Source organism: Scyliorhinus torazame, chromosome 19 (genome assembly GCF_047496885.1).
Source record: "Scyliorhinus torazame isolate Kashiwa2021f chromosome 19, sScyTor2.1, whole genome shotgun sequence".
NCBI lineage: Eukaryota > Metazoa > Chordata > Chondrichthyes > Carcharhiniformes > Scyliorhinidae > Scyliorhinus > Scyliorhinus torazame.
The window spans coordinates 95444504-95466660 of record NC_092725.1 but is presented as its reverse complement, the minus strand read 5'-3'; the positions used below and the strand labels follow the sequence as shown (position 1 = coordinate 95466660).

At 47.8% G+C, this 22157-nt stretch overlaps 1 protein-coding gene across 5 annotated transcripts in view; it reads right to left on the bottom strand.

Annotated features, from left to right (window-relative positions):
• The window catches only part of LOC140396330 (anoctamin-4-like), a 286419-nt gene that overhangs the window by 43063 nt on the left and 221199 nt on the right, over positions 1–22157 (bottom strand). For all 5 annotated transcript variants that reach the window (XM_072484841.1, XM_072484842.1, XM_072484844.1 and 2 more), the window contains 4 exons: positions 21596–21651; positions 21156–21277; positions 12170–12304; positions 9707–9803 (listed from right to left, as the gene is read on the bottom strand). In XM_072484841.1, the coding sequence (XP_072340942.1) occupies positions 9707–9803; positions 12170–12304; positions 21156–21277; positions 21596–21651 (410 nt within the window). The remainder of the gene's footprint in view (positions 1–9706; positions 9804–12169; positions 12305–21155; positions 21278–21595; positions 21652–22157) is intronic.

Genomic DNA, 22157 nt, shown 5'->3' with positions numbered 1-22157 from the left:
CGGTCATCCTCAAAATGGACCAGCACTTTCAAACTGAAGTAAACGAAACTTTCGAAAGATACATCTTTCAGCAACGCCTGCAAGGTAAGGAGGAGCTTTTTCAACCCTTTTTGACGCACCTCCGGATTCTGGCGCAGTCCTGCGGTTACGGCACCACCACAGAGTCCATGATCAGGGACCAGATTGTTTTTGGCGTTGCCTCCAGTGGCCTACGCCAGCAGCTTCTTAAATAAAGAGCCTCACCTTAGCGTCTGCTGTGGAAGCCTGTGTCCTCCATGAGAATGCTGCCTGCCGTTTTGCCCGATTTCAGGCGTCCGAGTTGGCACGGAGGGGGTCCCCAGCCGTCGAATCGGCAAGCCAGGCCGCCCACGACGTTGAACGCATCCAGGCCGTCGATTTCTTCCCGCCCCACGGCCCGGACGACAGCGGCCGCTTCCCGCGCTTTTCGCGGTCTCCCGCGCAGGTGCGCGCCAAGAATAACGGCCACAACGAGGGACGCACTGCGCAGGCGCGCCCACCGCAAGATCGCACTGCGCATGCGCAGTGGCGCAACGAACGCCGTGACGTCATGACGTGCAGCAAGTGTGGAGGTCTACACTTAAAAGGGCAATGTCCTGCAAAATACCAACAGTGCAACAGATGTGCCATGATAGGCCACTACGCAGCCCGCTGTCGTGCGGCTCAACCCATGGATCCGGCGCATCCTCGACAACCTCGCACACGAGTCAGGACCGTCCAGCCCACGCATCAAGACTTCCAGTTAAGTGATGCAGATGACCAGGATGACTTCAGAGTTGCCGTCATTGATGTCAACAAGGTCAATGCCATCAATCCAGACGATGAGTGGTGTGCCACCCTGACGGTCAACCGATCGCGCGTCGCCTTCCGTCTGGACACCGGCGCATCCGCCAACCTGATTGCTTACTCTGCAGTCCAGGCCATGAAGGTCAAACCACTCATCACACCATCCCGGCTTAAGATGGTTGACTATAACGGGAACGTTATCCCGTCCGTAGGATCTTGCCAGCTACAGGTGACTCACAAGAGGTACACGGCCACACTCCCCTTCGAAGTTGTGGGCTCATCAAAGGACTCGTTACTGGGCGCACAAGCGTGTAAGGTCCTTCACCTGGTACAGCGCATCATGTCTCTCTCTCCAGATGAGATATCCGACTTCCCGGATGCTGAGTTCCACGCGAATCTCCATTCCCTCCTCGCTCACAACCAGGAGGTTTTTGAAGGCATGGGGACATTGCCACACACGTACAAGATTCGACTCAGACCGGACGCCATCCCTGTCGTTCACGCACCTCGCAGGGTTCCTGCGCCTCTCAAAGACCGCCTCAAGGCACAACTGCAGATTCTTCAGGACCAAGGGGTCCTATCCAAGGTCACGGAGCCCACGCCATGGGTCAGCTCCATGGTCTGTGTAAAGAAGCCCTCTGGCGAGCTCCGTATATGTATAGATCCAAAAGATCTGAACAACAACATCATGCGGGAACACTATCCCATCCCGAAACGAGAAGACCTCACCAGCGAGATGGCGCGAGCCAACATATTCACTAAATTGGATGCGTCCAAAGGATTCTGGCAGATCCAACTGGACCCGGCCAGCCGAAGACTATGCACATTCAACACCCCTTTTGGCAGATTCTGCTACAACCGGATGCCATTCGGCATCATTTCGGCATCTGAAGTATTCCACCGCATTATGGAGCAGATGATGGAAGGCATCGAAGGGGTACGTGTATATGTGGACGATATCATCATTTGGTCCACCACTCCGCAGGAACACATGCATCGTCTTCGACGTGTCTTCACCCGCATACGGCAAAATGGCCTGCGTCTCAACCGTGCGAAGTGTGCTTTCGGCCAGACGGAGCTGAAATTCCTCGGGGACCACATCTCAAGGTCCGGGGTCCGTCCCGATGCAGACAAGGTTAGCGCCATCACAGCCATGCCACGACCGGCTGACAAGAAGGCTGTCTTAAGATTCCTGGGCATGGTCAACTTCCTTGGGAAGTTCATTCCCAACCTGGCTTCTCATACAACAAACATGCGCCATCTCGTAAAAAAATCGACGGAATTCAACTGGCACCAGTCGCATCAGCAGGAATGGGAGGAGCTCAAGCACAAACTGGTCACGGCACCAGTGCTGGCCTTCTTTGACGCGACTCGCCCTACAAAGATCTCAACAGACGCCAGCCAATCTGGTATTGGAGCGGTACTCCTGCAAAAAGACAGCACGTCATCATGGGCCCCGGTTGCGTATGCCTCACGAGCCATGACCCCTACCGAACAGCGCTACGCGCAAATCGAAAAAGAATGCCTGGGCTTGTTAACTGGACTGGACAAGTTCCACGACTATGTGTATGGCCTGCCACGATTCACGGTCGAAACTGACCACCGCCCCCTGGTCAACATCATTAACAAAGACCTGAACGACATGACTCCTCGCCTCCAGCGCATCTTACTCAAACTCAGGAGGTACGATTTTGAACTGATCTACACTCCGGGGAAGGAACTCATAGTGGCGGACACTCTTTCCCGAGCAGTGAGCACACCACCAGATGCGGAGGGGTTCGTGCGTCAAATTGAGGCACACGTGACTCTGACAGCAGCAAATATGCCAGCTGATGATCCTTGTCTGGCCCACATACGCGCAGAGACGGCGACTGACCCTCTGCTGCAGCGAGTGATGCGCCACATGACGGAAGGGTGGCTAAAAGGGCAGTGCCCCCAGTTTTATAATGTGCGAGATGATCTCACCAATATAGACGGGGTCCTTATGAAATCGCATAGGATCGTCATTCCACACAGTGTGCGCCAGATGATTCTTCGTCAACTACACGAAGGCCACTTGGGTGTCGAAAAATGCAGACGAAGGGCCCGGGCGGCGGTATATTGGCCGGGTATTAATGAAGACATAGCCAACATGGTGCTCAACTGCACAACCTGTCAGAGGTTTCAGCCGGCGCAACCTCCGGAAACACTTCTACCACACGAGATGGTGACGTCCCCCTGGGCGAAGGTGGGTGTTGACCTATTTCACGCGCTCGGCAGAGATTACATTGTTATTATAGACTACTTCTCAAACTACCCGGAAGTCATGCCTCTCCATGATCTGACGTCGTCCGCAGTCATTGGGGCCTGCAAGGAAACGTTTGCTCGCCATGGCATTCCAAGGACTGTCATGTCAGACAATGGACCTTGTTTTGCCAGCCGTGAATGGTCGTCCTTTGCCGCAGCATATGGTTTCACTCATGTGACATCCAGCCCTCTGCATCCACAATCGAACGGGAAGGCTGAAAAGGGTGTCCACATCGCAAAGCGGCTCCTGTGCAAGGCGGCTGATGCCGGATCGGACTTTAACCTTGCCTTGCTGGCCTATCGATCGGCCCCGTTATCCACGGGCCTCTCGCCAGCGCAGCTACTAATGGGTCGCTCCCTCAGGACGACGGTACCTTCCGTCCTGGCACCGACAACAGACCATGAGGCGGTTCTTCGGGACATGCAACTGCAGCGTGATCGCCAGAAAGGTCGGTACGACACACGAGCGACGGACCTGCCCCCCCTGTCCTCCGGAGACAAAGTACGCGTCCATCAACCGTATGGTGGCTGGTCAGCACCGGCCGAAGTCCTCCGACAAGTGGCTCCCCGCTCGTTCCTGGTTCGCATGCCGGATGGTTCCGTGCGTCGCCGCAATCGGCGCGCCCTTCGCCGACTTCCACGTTCACAGCCACACAACACGCCAGATCCTCAACAGGCTTCCGAGGATGACTTTGTGGAGCTGCCGCACATCACGCCCTTTCCATCGCCACCCATGGCCATGCCTGCACAGCAGCCGGTGGTTCTTGATCCACCCTTAAGGCGGTCAACCCGAATTCGTCGCAAACCCATTAGAATGGACTTATAATACAGTTCATATGTTTAATAAGTTGGACAATTTTACATGATAACCTGTTGTTGTTTATCGTTCCAGATGTCGTCTGACTGGACAACTGTTCAAAATTTTTTTTTCTTCTTCTCTCGTTCGCATTTCTGTTATGTTATGGTACAACTGGATTCATGTGACGCACTCGACATCGCCCCATGTACATAGTTCCGTCATAGACACATGCTGCACACGACACACACACACTCTTAGATGCACTCACGTCACGATCATATTTATTACCACGTAGGCACATATCTTTGTAAAAAGGGGGGATGTCATGATATTCAAACACACACATCATGATGGACACACTAACAGGCAAATCAGAGTACACAACACCACAACCAATCACAGACAAGAACACCAACCACATAAAAAGCACGAGCACGACACCTGGAGGTCAGTAGGTCTGGGGAGAAGGAAGCATGAAAGAGCTGTTGAAACACCACAAGCAGGGAGCCCCCCACGTGCAGAGTGCAAAGACCAAGTTGTAAATAGTGAGTTTAAATAAACAAGCGTTGTACCATATGCAACTGTGTTGGCTCTTCTGTGTGTTAGAACACCCAACACCACAGGGGCGAGAGAGAGAGGGGGCGAGAGAGAGAGGGGGCGAGAGAGAGAGGGGGCGAGAGAGAGAGGGGGCGAGAGAGAGAGGGGGCGAGAGAGAGAGGGGGGCGAGAGAGAGAGGGGGCGAGAGAGAGAGGGGGCGAGAGAGAGAGGGGGCGAGAGAGAGAGGGGGCGAGAGAGAGAGGGGGCGAGAGAGAGAGGGGGCGAGAGAGAGAGGGGGCGAGAGAGAGAGGGGGCGAGAGAGAGAGGGGGCGAGAGAGAGAGGGGGCGAGAGAGAGAGGGGGCGAGAGAGAGAGGGGGCGAGAGAGAGAGGGGGCGAGAGAGAGAGGGGGCGAGAGAGAGAGGGGGCGAGAGAGAGAGGGGGCGAGAGAGAGAGGGGGCGAGAGAGAGAGGGGGCGAGAGAGAGAGGGGGCGAGAGAGAGAGGGGGCGAGAGAGAGAGGGGGCGAGAGAGAGAGGGGGCGAGAGAGAGAGGGGGCGAGAGAGAGAGGGGGCGAGAGAGAGAGGGGGCGAGAGAGAGAGGGGGCGAGAGAGAGAGGGGGCGGGAGAGGGGGCGGGAGAGAGAGGGGGCGGGAGAGGGGGCGGGAGAGGGGGCGGGAGAGGGGGCGGGAGAGGGGGCGGGAGAGGGGGCGGGAGAGGGGGCGGGAGAGGGGGCGGGAGAGGGGGCGGGAGAGGGGGCGGGAGAGGGGGCGGGAGAGGGGGCGGGAGAGGGGGCGGGAGAGGGGGCGGGAGAGGGGGCGAGAGAGGGGGCGGGAGAGGGGGCGAGAGAGGGGGCGAGAGAGGGGGCGAGAGAGGGGGCGAGAGAGGGGGCGAGAGAGGGGGCGAGAGAGGGGGCGAGAGAGGGGGCGAGAGAGGGGGCGAGAGAGGGGGCGAGAGAGAGAGAGAGAGAGGGGGCGAGAGAGAGAGAGAGAGGGGGGGGCGAGAGAGAGAGAGAGAGGGGGGGGGCGAGAGAGAGAGAGAGAGAGAGAGAGGGGACGAGAGAGAGAGAGAGAGGGGACGAGAGAGAGAGGGCGAGAGGGCGAGAGAGAGAGAGAGAGAGCTCAGAGGGGGCTCGAGGGAGAGAGATCTAGCATTTTAGATTGCTCATCAATCAGTACTCTGTTCTACCTAAAAGAAAATCATCAACCAAAAATAGTTTCTCACTCCACACAGCCTGACCAGAGTACTTTCAGCATTTTCAGTTTTGATTTGAGATTACATTAGCTCTCATTCTGTTGGCTGAGCCAAGGAATACTGGTCCATAAATATTTCACGGTGATCTTCCTGAGGGAGTCGGTACACTCCAGAGACTCCATTCAGCACTGAAGCATGACTTAAAAAAATTTCCCACAAAAATCTCTGGAAATCATGGGCGTGAGATTTCACAGTGTGGCAGAAGGCAGGAACTGCTGCAGGCTGCCCGGCCCAGCAACATTATTCACCATTAATTGGTCCAAACACTTGCTCAGCCAACCCCAGCCAGCTCGCATCAATGGCACCCAGGATAGCGGGGATGCAGATCTGGGGAGGCTCCTGGACGTAGCGGAGGCCAGGAGGGATGTTCGGTTTCCCCCGAGGTCCCGAGGATAGGACAACCTGTGCTGCCTGGGATGTGGTGGTGGTGGCTGTGCGCGCCGATAGTGCAATCAGGAGGACTGGCCTCCAGTGCCGAAAAAGGTCAATGATCAACATGAGTGACTAGACACAAACGCTCCCCTCCCGCCCCCCCCGCCGGAGACCTTGCCGCCACCACACAAGCATCCACCCCACAACTCTCCATACGACCCCAACCCTCCCTCTACTTCACCTCTCCCTTCAACACTCCCCAACCCTTCCTTCCCCCCCCCCTCCTCCTGCCACTGTGAACCACGCGTGTGGCTAACGATGCCCTCTCTGTCTCCTCAAGAAAAGTTCTCCCACAAATCAATGGGAGTAGGCCCAGGCTGGCTGTGGTGTGCTGGGCATCAGAATACTCACCACCTTCGAGGGACGGGCCCTGGGGAGGACAGGGGTAGCAAAGGACAGATCGGTCACCAACGGGGAGGCGAGGAACCATGGGGCCCCACCCGGAGGACTTGTCAAATGTGAGTTGTTACTGCCTTCCTGACTGACCCCATCCCTCCCACTGACTACGTGTTCATTCTCCCGCAGGTCCTCCAGCCAATGGCGCTGGCAATGGATGGCACTGAAGACAACACAGCTAGGGTGCACCGAAGTGGAGAGCCTGGTGCACAATGACGGCACCATTAGTGATGGTAACCAAGGTGCCGCGCAGTGACGGTCATGGCGGAGGGTCTCGGCTGAATGTCCGACTCGATTGGGGATGTGAGCCAGTACCAGGCTGACTTTGATGAGGTTCTGCAGGACATGTCCCGCTCTCAGATTGGAATGGCCGAGGCACTGCGGCATTTGTCCCGGTCACAGGTGGGCATTGACGAGGCTCTGCAGAGCATCGCCAAGGGCGTCAACACAATGATGCAGACCATGGAGAACCGCCAGAGCTGGCAGAGTCAGATGATGCAGGTTCGAGCCCCAGCTGCCCCTCTGTCCCAAGATGAAACCCAGGCCGCTATGGGCACGGAGCAGGAGGAGGGGGCACTGGGGGTCAACTCAGACCCGTCCCATGGAGTGGTGGCAGTGGACGTCAGCTCCCCAGTGTTCCACCCCTCTGATGGGACAGGGCAGCAAGGCTATGCATGTGCCACCAAGTGAGCTGGCGCCCCTGGCCCCAGAGGACGCCAGCCAGTGGTATCGAAAGGCATGGTACGAGGTAAGCAGCTGGCTGCCTTCACCTAGATGTGTATCCTGGGGAGGCACCTAGACGTAGCAGTACAGCAAGGAAGGTAGCATATAGAGGATCACTGAGGGGTTGGGGGAGCGGGGGGGGGGAAGACAGAGGGCGGAACCATCGGGAGAGTGGGGTATTGCTACACACAATAAACACCCTTGTGCACAACCACTATGATGCCTCTGTCACTTTCTTCCACAATGCGGGCCAACCTCAAAACCTTTGGTCCATCTCTCCAGGCATCTCCCCCTCCCTGGGGCACTCACTTACCCTCCGGCCATGGACATGTCCCCAGAGCTGTGTCCCATCCCCTGAGAGTTTGGATGTTGGCTGCTGAGTGTGTGGTGTTGACTCCCGCTGTGTTAAGGCATTGTCCAGGCATCACGGTCTGACTGGAATTCTAGGCAATGACTCCCACATGCTACATGTCCCACCCAGCCTTGTGAATCCACTTGGTTTGTGTGCAGTGCTCACTTAACCACGATTGTGAATGCTCTATAAGCAGTAGCCTTCAAAGGCGGCACAGTGGCGCAGCAGGGTAGTACTGCTGCATACAGGGCAGCATGGTGGCGCAGTGGTTAGCTCTGCTGCCTATGGCACTGAGGACCCGGGTTCCATCCTGGCCCCGGGTCACTGTCTATGTGGAGTTTGCACATTCTCCCAGTGTCTGCGTGAGTCTCATCCCCACAACCCAAAGATGTGCAAGTTAGGCGGATTGCCATGCTAAACTACCCCTTAATTGGAATAAAATAATTGGGTACTCTTAAATTTGTTTTGTTTTTTTAAATCGTAGCTTTCAGCCACACAACCAGAGGCCTTGATGGATGATGGGGGTTATAGGTGGAGCAGACTGGCAGGGACAAGGGTTGCCTCTGGAATGGGTACACATGATCCAGGAGTTGGCATGGTGGTGCCACGTGCAGTTGCCCCCGCTCCTCAACCCATGGCAGCCCATCCCTGTGCTCACTTGGTGGCACATGCACAGCCATGCTGCTCCCACCCGCAGCAGAGGATCCCCCACCCCCAGCTGAGCACTGGTGGCAAGCACAGCGCCCCCAGGCTCTTTGCCAGTGAGCAGAGATGGCTGCTCACTCGGCTCAATGGTCTTTACCTGCAGTGTAGGAATCATGAATCTTGAAGAGCAGATAATTGTATGATCTAAAGTCTTTTAAACCCCCAGCCTTTTAAATATGAAAATAAACATTCTGAAACAGTCAGAGTTTTAAAAACTCTGCTGGACTGCTTTGATTCATAGGCCTTCTGGTGTAGGTTATAAAAAAAACATTAACATCTGTTCCTTTGGTGTCAATAGAGTTGTTTGATGACAGTTCCCAAAAATGTGTTACTGCAGCTGAGATCGTTATAACTGTTTGGCGGAGTTTCAAAAATCCACAAAAGCACTTAGCACCTGCTGAGTTAACATTTTGATTGACAGTTTAAATAGACTATTAAAAGATTGGCAGTCTTTGAAGTGGTTACTGTATAGAAGTTGGTTTGTTTTCATAGCCAATTAAACACCTGAAGGGATTTAAAGTCTTTGAATGGGTTTAATGGGAGTTTATTCAGGATGAAATGTGTGCAACTGAGAGCTGTATTAGATTGTTCCACGTTAAACAAGGTCTGCCCATGCTATATTGGATGATTGGCATGGAAGTGGATGGATGGTAGAGGTGGAAAAGAGGGGTTCAGGAGAGTGAATAAGCGGGTGCGAGGTGAATGGTTATGTGGGTGGGCCAACAGTTTCTAAAACACAAAGTCCCAGGGAACCAATATCGGCCTTCTAACTAGGCTGACTTTGCACTCACCTATGATGGGATTGGCAAGCCCAACTCCATCGCGTCGCAGTGCGATAACTGGGTTTAATAGGACCCTTTAAACTGAGGTGGGTCTGCCGAGGTGGGAAAACGACCGACTTGGCATCAAAAATCTGGCCCTGGGAATCCAAGTATCAAAAACTGGAATGGATGGATAGATGATTGTTTAACAAGATTATTGGGGATCTAAAAGAGGTAGATGGAGCTGAGTTACAGGGAAGCCGTGGTCTATCTGAATTGCACAGCAGGGTCGAGGGGCTGAAGGCCTCGGTTGCTACATTCCTTAAATTCGTCAAATGTAATAAATGATGAAAATCAGCTTCAATTAATCAATCATCGTAATTGAAAGAAGTGAAGAATCCAAAGATTTTACTACAACAACAAAAAAAATACTTTGCCCACGATCCTGACAGCTGACCATGCTCCAACTCATGGGAAGAGGAAGTTCCAAATCCAGAATGACTGGACACACATTAAACACAAGATTTGACTACGGCTGAATGGATTGGCTTCTATAACAAGTAGACACTCCGAATAGCCTTGTAGAAGCCGTGAATCTGCCCCACTATTCCTCAACATCAGTGTTGAATCATGATTTAATTGGATTTGGTAGGAAGCCTTACCTTGGCATATACACAGCTGTATGATAATCGCATATAGCGACAATGCTGGTCACAGAGTGGACACATTATTATTTCTGTTGCTTGGCAGATCTCTTTACTGGATGAAGAAGAGACAACATTATAATGTAGTTACCTGCCTCAGCATCAAAAACCTGGCCCGGGGAATCAAAGTATCAAAAACAGAGATAGATGATTGGGGATTGAGTTAATCCATGGGGGAGCAGTGATGAGACTTCAGTTAGGTAATACTCTCCTCAAGAGCAAGGCAGTTACACGAAAATACTATCAAGAGCAAGGCAAGTTAAAAAGGAGATTTGACAGAGGGGTTCAAAATAGTGAATGGTTTAGATTGAGTCAGTAAGGAGAAACAGTTTCCAGTGGCAGGAAGGTCAGTAACCAGTGAACACAGATTGGAATTGATTGGTGAAAGATTCAAGAGGGAGAGGAAATTCGGTGCATTACAGTGATCTGCAAGGCAATGCCCGAAAGGGCGGTAGAAGCAGATTCAATAGTAATTTTTAAACTCTGAATTAGATACATATTTGGAAATGGTACCATATTCAGGGCTATAGGAAGAGGAAGTAGAGAGGGACTAGTTGGATAGCTTGTTCAAAAGGCCCAGCACAGGTACAATGGGTTGAATGGCCTCCTTCTAAACTATACTGCATCATTCTATATTTTCAGAACACTGGAATGCCTAAAACCAGGTTTATGAAGCAAGGTGGCTGGCTATAAAATCCGGAGCTCATTCTACCAGCCTGTGACCAGGGTTAAGAAAACAAATTTTCATGTTTCTTCACCTGTTTTTGTGCCAAATATTGGCACAATTGTATTTATGTAGTACCTTTCATGACCCAGGACATCCCAAACCACTACACATCCAGTGACATACTCTATCAATACAGTGACTTGTAATGTAGCAGTCAAGTTCTGCACAGCAAGTTCCCGCAGGCAGCAATATGATAATGATCACAATCTCAATGGCATTGATTAAGGGATAAGCATTTGCTAGAATACGAGGGACAACTGAACTAGCAATCCAAACCCAGGGTAATGCCCCATGGCAGATGTTGAAATGCAAATTCAATTTTTTAAAAATCTGGAATTAAAAGTCTAATGATCACCATGAAACCATAATCAATTGCTGTAAAAATCTGAAGGAAAACTTCTGTCTTTACCTGGTCTGACCTACATGTGACTCCAGACCCACAGCAATGTGGCTGACTCTTAAATGCCCTCTTAACTAGCAAGCCACTCATTTGAGTGGTAATTAGGGATGGGCAACAAATGCTGGCCCAGTCAGCAACACCCACATCCAAAAGAATAATAAAAACTCTTTCAAAATAGTGCCACAGATTCACCTTGCGAGTGCAAACATGGTGATGACCGAATCTCATTCAAAAGGTAGCACCACTCAGAGTACTGCACGGGGAGGGTTATCAGAGATTTGAGCACAAAATCCAAGGAGTGAGACTCGAACCAACAATCTTCTGACTCAGAAGAGTGTGCTACCCACAGAGTCACATCTGGCAATAATCACGGGCGGGATTCTCTAATCCCGCGGCAGAGTGTCCACGCCATCGTAAACACCGCCGTGTTTTACGACGGCGTGAACGGGCCGACCCAACGACTAATTCTGACCCGCAAAAGGGGCCAGCACTACACTGGAGTGGTTCACGCCGCTCCAGCTGCTGATCCCTGCGCGAACTGGGTGCCACCGGATCCGCACATGCGCAGTGGCGCCGGCCCCAACACGCACATGCGCAGTGGCGCCGGCCCCAACGCGCACATGCGCAGTGGCGCCGGCCCCAACGCGCACATGCGCAGCACCTTCCTTCAACGCGCCGGCCCCGACGCAACATGGCGCAGGACTATAGGGGTCGGCGTGGAAGAAACGAGGCCCCAGCCAGAGAGGCCAGCCCGCCGATCGGTGCGGGGTGACCCGGGGGGGGGGGGGGGGTCAGGCCGCATCGAAGGCCCCCACTGGGGTCAGACTCCCCACCCCCCAAAGGCCACCTCCGACCTTTCCACGACGAGTTCCCGCCGGCTGAGGGGTGTGGATGGCGCCGGCGGGACTCGGCGTTTTGACGACGGCCGCTTGGCCCATCCCTGGCCGAGAATCGTCGGGCTGGCCGCGTAGAGCGGCCCCCGCCCTGCGCCCCGCCAACCACACCGCTCTGCGGAGAATCGCGTGCCAGCATCGGGGCGGCGTGGCGTGATTCGCGCCGCTCACGGGGATTATTTGGCCTGGCCCCGGGCTGAGAGAATCCTGCCCCATATGTGTGGAACACAAATTTTCAATGCCTGCACTATCATTTTCAACAAGAACAATTGTGTGCAAGTTCACCTGGTCTTAAATCAATACTTTAAAGACACTGAACCCTATTGAAGACCGAATGAAAGGGAATTTTTTTTTTTTTTTTTTTTTTATAAAAGATCCCCAACCATGATTCCCATCCTTACCTTACTTGGCAGTAATCAAGAGTGAAGACTCCGTACAAAAACACGAGTAAGCCGACAATGGCAGCTGGGAACAGCATTCCGGTGTACCAGCCTAGCCAGGCAAAATACAGGCCAATCTTCTCACCAAAATAGCGCCTGAAAAACACCAAAGGAAACAGATTATTGGTGAAACATGAAGGCAACGTGCTACAAATCTGCATACCTCTGGATAGAGTTACCTGGCACAAATAACCATTAAATAAACAAACATTAGTGTCCTAATTCTAGGAGGCAATGACTGCAAATTGACTATATTGTGGAATGTTAAAACTGGAATCCTTTAGGCCGAGTCTATGATACCTTGGATTAAGCCTAGTCTATGATACCTTGGATTATACTAAGAATTAAACCAAACACAAGCTGACAGGACTTGGTCCATGGGAGGCAGTGGCATAGTTGTATTGTCACTGGACTAGTAATGCTCTGGGGACCTGGATTGGAATCCCACCATGGCAGATGGGGAAATTTCAATTCAATAAAAATCTGAATAAAAAAATCTAATGATGACCATGGAACCATTATTAATCGTTGCAAAATCCCATCTGGTTCATCAGTGTCCTTTCGGGAAGGAAATCTGCCACCCTTACCTGATCTGCCCTGCATGTGATTACAGGCCCACAGCAATGTGGTTGACTCAAATGCCCTCTGAAATGGCCTCACCTAACACCAGGTTCTAGGGCAATTAGGGATGGGCAATAAATGCTGGCCTAGCCAACGACACGCACATCCCTCTGAACAAATTAAAAAGCTTCCAAATACCCAAAGAACAGAAAGAAAGAAGCCATGTCAATGCTGGCAACAAAGAAAAGACTTGGAAAATTCCTTGAAATGCTAGGCTGTCCATGGATTAATGGATTAATTATCACAAAAAAAATGAAGTAAATTAGATTATATTTTTAAAAAGGTACCATTAACAGCCAACCTCAAATCTGTTCAAAATAATGCAAATCAAATGGAACAATTCTTTCAAACAAGGAAATATCATTCGACCTGAACACGCTTACTCTGTCTCGGCAAGGTCTGATGGCTTGTTCTAGATTTAAAGTGTGTTATCCTTGGATTTCCTCATCCTCATTGATTTTTTTTCCTAATTTTCAATTTGTAGCTTTCTGTGCTGTTAATTACTTTATGAACTATCCGTGGTTTTGAAATCTTGGCAGCCAAATGTGAGTTTTATGTTGCTGAACTTGTCCATCTTTAAATGTCCTCATTATTTTAAAAGCTATATGTTGTATTAATGCAATAATCAGTACCATATATTATAATGTGCAGAACAAAAGTTTAAGTCACAGTGATAACAATGGCATTATAACCGTTTATCCAGGCCAAAGGTTCAACACGGCAGCAAGCTCCAGCTCTCCTGTTGAAAAGGTGAAGCTGCTCAACACCCAACAAACTGGTCAGTATTAATCCACGGGAGGCAACAGCCTGAACTGGTTCCTAAGTGAAGCCGAGGCTACACGGATTTCTGGTAAAATATTCGATCCTTCTATGTGACCACATCATTAAAGAAAAAAGTCTCACACCAAAATACAACTGCAGTGTGAATACAATCTTAATTTCAATTCATTCTTCCTTCCCCCACATCCTACCAAAAGGATAAGAATGTCTGGGATTTGAGGTACTGTACCTGAGAAGAAAGTCTGAATCCAAGACATCCAACCTCAATTCAAAGACCTTTTGTGTTAGTTGTGTGCAATGTCTCAAGAACAGTGTCACATGATGTCATCGGCTACTTTGCAGGCTTTTAGGGACTAGTGCCAAATCTTGTACAGCGAAGACCTATTCCATCAACTGGTTAATCTTGGTCAAACCCACATGTTTCTGCGATCCTATTTCTAAAACAGTTTACAAAAAGAAAACTGGTGACGAGGGCGGGCCAGAAAGAAAAAAAAAAAGGTTTTTCAATAAGTCGTTTGGAGTGGAGCAGCTTTAACGGATCAACTGGTTAACTGAAGGTCAAAAATCACTGACATGAGAGCTAGTAAGGTTTTGGGGTAAAAGTCCATAGGAAGGGTCTGTACCGATTCTAAACCAGCAATCCGCGGAGTCAGGCTGCAGGGCATGCCACGTGCAGGACAGTAAGACACAAAATAAGAGCAGTACAGTTAAGTCTGTCCCAAGTTAAAGTTGTTGCAAATTAAAGTTAAAGAAAGTTAAAGCTGTTGCTAATACATTTTGAATGAACTAGGCCACTGAATAAAGCAAAAGGGGAGAGCATTCCAACACTGAAGAATGGCTGGAAACCTTGGCGTGATGGGTTCTTTTGATGAGGACTTACAACTGGAAGTCATATTCAAATAGATTATCTTCAAGCCAACAAAATTTCACAAGGGATTAAGGTCCCTGTATTCTTATGTACAATCGGAAGTTAAACATTAAATTTGCTAAGAAGCCGAGTTCAGTTAGAGATCCCCGGAGATAAGACACATCAAGAACTGGCGAAAATATTAGATCACCATTATTCACCAAGACCGTTGGGTTTTGATTCAGTTTGAAGGGGAAAATATTGTGGAGTTCATTGCAAACTTCAATTGATTTGCAGTTTTGGGAATTTGGTGATTTGCACAGTTTTGGGAATTTGGTGAGTTAGATGACATAATTAGAGATTGTTTTGTGTGGATTGAGGCAGTTAACAGAACGTCCGTAAGCAGCATTAGGTATGCTGTTTCAGTGGATCTCACAGCTTAGGAGGTCTTGCGGCTTGGAGAAAACATAAGGATCCATAAATGGCTGTTGCTCATCATCATCACTCACAAAGGCCTACTTTGCTCCAAGAGATTGCCTTTTGAAATAGCATCAGTTTTATTTCAACACGCAAAGGACCAGATCCTTAGATGATATATTGATCACTGGCACAAATGAGCAAGAACATTGACAACACATAGAAGCTACACTGAAACAACTTCAAATGTATGGGCTTCATGACAGGAAATAAATATGATTTTTTTCCCAGGCATAATATCTCAGACATGTAATTGACAGTAAGGGTCTACATAGTTGCAAACCATTATGGAGGCTCCAAGACCAATGAACGTCACTCAACTGTCATTCCGAGGGTAGGTCATTCCTAGCCTAGGGTTAATCAACTACTATGAAAAATTTCCCCAGAATCTGACAACCCTATTGAAACCCTTACATGTGGGTTGTGTTCAAAACAGACATGGCAACGGATACCTGGATGTGAAAAAGCTCATCAATCTGCAAAAGAAGCACTGAAAAAGCCGGAAGTGTTGACATTTCAACCTGAACTTACCATTGCAACTTGCCGGTGATGCTTAATCAGGAGTGGTCGTGTCACATTTATCGCTTTCAGGGGAAGGCAGACCAATAGCATTTGCATCTCATTCATTAACAAGTACAGAATCTATGTATGCTCAGGTTGGAGAAGGAGGCACTGAATATTATATTTGGTGTACGAAAATTTCACCAATACCTGTATGGTTGTCATTTCACATTGCTGACGGACCACAGGCCCTTAACAGCTATTTTTGGGCCACACAAAAGGTGGTATCCCTTTGTTATAACAGGTAGGTTCCAATGATGGTTGTTAATTCTATCGGCACATTCCTACGAGATTAAATACCGTCAATCTGAAAATCACGCATATCTTTACCAGCTGGCCCAATACCACCTCGTCGTGTTAATATACTTTTTGAAACTGTTCACAGATTGAGAATGTTCCAGTGACCGCAGCTCAGGTCCAAAGACACACCAGAAATGATCCCATGATGGGGGAGGTACTGAAAATGGCATTCAAGGGAGGATAGCAGGAAAACATCCTGAATTAAAATCCTACATTTCCAGGAGACTTGAATTAACAGGACAGATATCCATTGTGGGGTATGAGTAATTATTCCACCAAATATACAACTAAACGTTTTGGAGCAGTTGCGCGAATAATATAGTGTGAATGAAGGAACTAGCACAAAGTTACTTTTGGTAGTCAGGAATTGATGCCCAAATAGAAGAAAAAGCAGGGCTGTGCCACTCAAGTGCAGGGCAGAAATGCACCGCTGTTCTCCCCATTACATCCACGAGAGTGGCCTAAAATATCGTGGCAACGTCTGCATGTTGACTTTGCTGATCTAGTAGAGGGGCACGTGTTCATGGTCGTTGTAGACGCACACTCAAAAGTGGCCTGAGCTGGTCGTAATAAAGTTAACCACTGCAGAACCAACCATTGAGAAACTCAACTAAATCTTTGTGAGAATTGGAAAACCTGGGCAGATCATGGGCCAGTTTACAGTCCAAGAGTTTGAAGATTACTTAAAGACGTGTGGAGTTCAACATATAAAGTTAGCACCTTACCACCCATCCACGAATGGTTTAGCTGAAAGGTTTGTTTAGTCCTTGAAACTCGCACTGAAGGCTTTGAAAGACCAAGGTTCATTTCAATACGGTGTGAAAATGTTTCTAGCAACATACGGAAATGCAACTACCCAAAGTTCACTAGTTTTACTATTTTTGCTTATGACAGAGTGAAACCAACAGTCACAGACCTTGAGTCGAGAAAGTAACTCAAGGAGAACAAGTGTTAGCGCACAGCTACATGACTAGGACTACTGAAAAGTGAGTCTCTACGATGGCATTGCCTCAGACTGGTCAAATACCATACACCATCCAACAGATAAATTCATGTGAAGACACCATGCGGATCAATTATTGTCAACACGGGTTAGTGTGCCAGTGCCAGAACCACCTCAAGAGGTAATGGCCTCCATTCCATCTGACTGTGTAACCTCTTGTTCATTTGCAGAAGAGGAGATTGCACCAGATGTACCTGCTACTACCAGTCTCTCTTCAGAAAAAGAGACTGTAATACCTTCCAGGGTAAAGACAACTACTAGGGAACTTGAAAAACCACCTAAGGTCGAAAATGACGAAGTCCCGGAAGGGTGCAGGCAACTAGCGAGAAATAGACGTCCACCTGATTGTCTACCTTACTGACTGCATTATTACAATGCAATAATATGATGGCTGAACTTGCATTGTGTCACGTGACTTACATTATTTCATTGGCTACTTTGGAAGGCTTTTAGGGCGTCTAAGCCAAAGCTTGTACAGTAAACCACTTGTTAATCTTGCAACAAACCAATGTGCTTCTGCAATCCTATTTCTTTTGTACTGTTGGTCTAAAGATACAACACTTGGTGCTTCTTGTGGGCCAGAAATGAGTTTTTAATAATAAATAATAACTTATTGTCACAAGTAGGCTTCAATGAAGTTACTGTGAAAAGCCCCTAGTCGCCACATTCCGGCGCCTGTACGGTGAGGCTGGCATAGGAGGCTGTAAGTGAACGTCCTGCTCACTCACTGGCATTAATGCAGTTTTCAGGAGAGAGTCAAAGACATAACACCGAGTTGGCAATCCATTTTACAACAGCGAGGTGGCAATCCATTTTACAACTCCGCTTGATTGAATCCAACAGAAATAGCAATGGGGAGGGAGAAAACAGGCTGCTACTTGCTCTGGGCCATTTTTGGTCGACTGCACAAAGACAGGATCTACTCCAATGTAACTACTCTCAAGATTCTCATAAGCTGCCCTGCACAACAGTCTCATTACATTATAAATATTTCACCTCTTCCTCGCAGAAACAGCACAAAACTACTCATCTTCAACTCTTTTTAAATTCCATTTGTCAAACTCAACTTACTGTGAAGGTTAACATAAGCCTCTGGAATATTAGGATGCTCCCCGAAACTGCTTTTATTTGGTGCCCTTTCCTGCACTTAATAACTGCAACTTATTCCAGAGAATGTAAATTGAAACAAAGAAATCAATAGCGGACAGCAAAATCATCTGAGTACTACGTTAGGAACCATGGAAGAGCAGAGTGATTTAAGTATCCACGGACATGATTAATAAAATGAATGTGCTAATCTCAAAGAGGGCTGGAATACAGTGGTGAAAATCATGCACAGCAACGATTCATGATGGTGGCTCAGAACCATCTTCTAAACGGCAATAAATGCTGAGCTAGCCAACGATGCCCATACCCTGGGAATGAATAAAACTAAAGGTCATGCTACAGCTGTATAAATCTTTGGTTAGACTGCAACTGATGTAACGGTGTTCAGTTTCGGGTACTGCACCTCAGGAAGAATATATCGACTTTTCAGCGGGTTCAATGCAGATTCAGCCGAATGATACCAGGAGAAAAAAGGTTAATTATGGGAAGACTGGGCTTGTATTCACTCAAATTATGGAATATTAATGATGATCTAATTGGGGTGGTTAAGGTGATTAAAGAATTTGATTGGTTAGCTAGAGAGAAAATATTTTGGGTAGATAGAAACTATTTCCTCTGGTGGGGTGGGGGGAGGGGGGGTACAGGGGTGCCCAGAATCTTATAACGAGATACAGGCTGTTCAATGGTATTATTATTATTATTAATTTTTTTTTTTTTTTATTTTTTTTTTTTTACACAAGGTATTTGGAATCTGGAACTTTCTCACTTTCAAAGGAGAAGGTTATTATTGGCACACTGCCACTTCGTGGTTTACATTCCAAAATTCAGCCCAGGTTTTTCAAATTACATTTGCTTCTGTTCCATTTTTAACCACGGAATCCAGTCCAGGATTTTACACCAACCCTTTTTAATGGTTTACTTTGTCTTAACTGCTTTTACACAAACTTTAGATCCAGGCACCGATTTCCATAGTTTTTTCAACTCACAAACCGGAAAATCACTTCAGATATCTTTCTAGTGTCTCAACCTTCTTCTCAGCTGTCGGTCGTTATGGAATAGTGCTCTGCTCTAGTATCTTTAACCTCCGACTTCTTGGAACCTCTTAATTTTGCTAGTTTCCTTAACTAGCTGCTCTTCAGATTTCTGCACTTTGCTTTCTTAACTATTATTCCATGGTATGACTTTTCGTCTAGCAAAGCTGAGAAAGATGTTCTCCCTCTAGCCTTCTCAACCAACTGTTTCTAACAAAGTTGTGAGGACTGCCCTCTCTCTCATTACCCATCTTCAACTGTCATCAAATTAGCTAAACTAAAATGCCTCTTTACAACGCAAGGCCCCAGTTGCTAAGCAACCACTGCTGGTTTATTTATTCTTCACATTTCAGCCCTCTCTAACCATAATAGAAACAGTTGGGACTTAACCAACCTCCACACATGAATCTAACTATAGGTTTTACCCTCAAGGCATAGAAAAATTAAACTGAACCCACTTAAAACTATACCTTACTTCAAATGTTTCCAATACAACTATAAATCCCTTAAAACTTCCTTTGTTTTCCTAACAACTCTAATTCGTGAATTTTCCTGTATTTGGTTCTAGATCAATGCAAAAAGCTGGCTATATCATTGGTGTTATAAGCTCGTGATTTGGACCTGTAGAAGGTGCTGCAGAACCAGTGGAGGCAAGTTATACTGTCGCTGTTCACAATCCTCACTGCTCAGTGTCCAGAAATCTCACAAGTGAAACTCCAACTTTGACAGATGGCAGACTATCGCATGGGAACTAGTCTTGTGCCTCTTGCTGTAGCATAGGTTTCAGTCAGATCTACAACACCACTTAAAAAAAAAAAATACTCCCGGGTTCTCTCAACATTTTCTAGATTTGGAAATATATCTCCGTTTCTTCACTGTCACTGGGTCAAAATCCTGGAACTCCCTCCCTAACAGCACAGTGGGTGTACCTACACTATATGGACTGCAGCAGTTCAAGAATCATAGAATTTACAGTGCAGAAGGAGGCCTATCGGCCCATCGAGTCTGCACCAGCCCTTGAAAAGAGCACCCTACCTAAGCCCACACCTCCACCTTATCCCCATAAACCAGTAACCCCACCTAACCTTTTTGGACACCAAGGGCAATTTAGCATGGCAAATCCATCTAACCTGCACATCTTTGGGCTGTGGGACAAAACCAGAGCACCCGGAGGAAACACATGCAGACACGGGGAGAACGTGCAGAATCCACACAGACAGTAACCCAGCAGGGAATCGAATCTGGGACCCTGGAGCTGTGAAGCAACTGTGCTACCATCACGATCTCGAGGGCAACTAGGAATGGGCAATAAATGCTGGTCCAGCCAGTGATACCCACATCCCATGAATGAATAAAGAAAACATTTTAGAAAGTGGAAAGAAAATTAAAGTGCAAAAGCAAGAATGTATTGCTAAACCTTTATAAGTCGCTGGTTAGGCACTACTTGCAGCATGGTCTAATTCTGGGGCACCACACTTTAGAAAAGATGGAGAGGTCACAGAGATGTACTAAAACGGACCCAGAGATGAAAGACTTCAGTTATTTGAAGAGACTGGAGAAGCTGGGATTGTTCTCCTTAGAATAGAGAAGGTTAGAGACATATGATGGGGTGTTTCAAATCATAAGCGTAGACAGAGCAAACTATTTCTAGTGGCAGGAGGACCAATAACAAGGTAACTGGCAACAGGAAGGTGGTTATGGGGGTTGCAGGGTAGAGAAAATATTTTAAAATAAACACAATGAGTTATGGTCTGGAATGCAATGTCTGAAAAAAAATTAATAGTAAGTTACAAAAGGAAATTGGATAGATCCTGGAAAGGAAAACTGTAGGGCTATGGGAAAAGAGGTGGACGGTCGAATAATAGCTCCAACAAAGAGCTAGCACAGGCATGATGACATGAATGGCCTCCCCCTGTGCTGCAACATTCTATGCTGCCATATTATGGATGTGTCTCAAAATTATATTATTCAGTGGTTAGCACGTCTGCCTCACGGCGCTGAGGTCCCGGGTCACTGTCCATGTGGAGTTTGCACATTCTCTCCGTGTCTGCGTGGGTCTCACCCCCACAGCCAAAGATGTGCCAGGTAGGTAGATTTGCCACACTAAATTGGCCTTAATTGGAAAAAAAAATAGGGTACTCTTGTAAAATAAAAATTTTAATGAAAAAATATATTATTTACACAATGACAGTGACTGCTTGATCCAACATTGCAGGTTACCTGACTAGATCAAGTGGCTGATATTTGTACCACACTCCCCACCAGGCCCAGCACTCAAAAAGGAGGTGTCGGTGGTTCACGGCTCCATGAGTCTTTATGGAATTTTTGCTTCTGTGGCTTCCCTGAAAAGGTACACAAAAATATGAAACTTACAGTAGAAAGAAAACAGTTTAAAAGTCGTTTACCCTGCCCCTCCAGATCCCCACTACCAAATCCTTTAAATTCTTGAAAAATATACAATTAAACTTCTGAGGTTCAGCAATTCATTGGCTATTCTGGAATTTTACTGCAGCATTTAGACAACACCGAAGATGAATACAATTACGATTAAAACAAAATGTTATATTCGATGCTTCAGGTGAATTTGGCACTGCAAAAGAGCGCAATTGATAGATAAGCAATAAGTTCCGATCACTTTATGATGCAAGCAGCACATTTACCTCATGAAGTGGGAACGCTGCCTCATAGGTGTTGTTGCCAAGTAAACGATTGAGTCCTAAAGAAATGAATATTAAGTACTGCTGAAAATTTGAGTAGTTTTAAAAAACTACTTACCGCATGATTGGTGTTGAACTTACCTGTTGTATTAGTTAATGGAAATATTGTCATCATTCCCTCACCTCCAACTCTTTCCTTTTGTCAGTGTCCCATCACCAATGAACCTTCCACTAGTCAGGTGAGTTACAGATTTATTTGGGATGACTAAGCCTGGCCAGCACAAGACACAATGTGAGATGAAGGCCAGCTTCATCTGCTCTCTCTAATACGGGCATCGGTGATTTGATGGATCTTCTCACTTGGAGATTCAATTCAGATCTGGCGATTCCAAGCCTTTCAATCAGGAATGAAGTGTTTGTGGAACAACAGACCACCTTCCTCTACCCCTCCAACCCCACTTATTCCTCACTTGGACTTCACTGGCCACACATGAGATTTGTGCAAGTGACTTTGTTTTTGAGCCATCTCTGCTGTAATAATTTTGTAACGACTTAACATCATTGC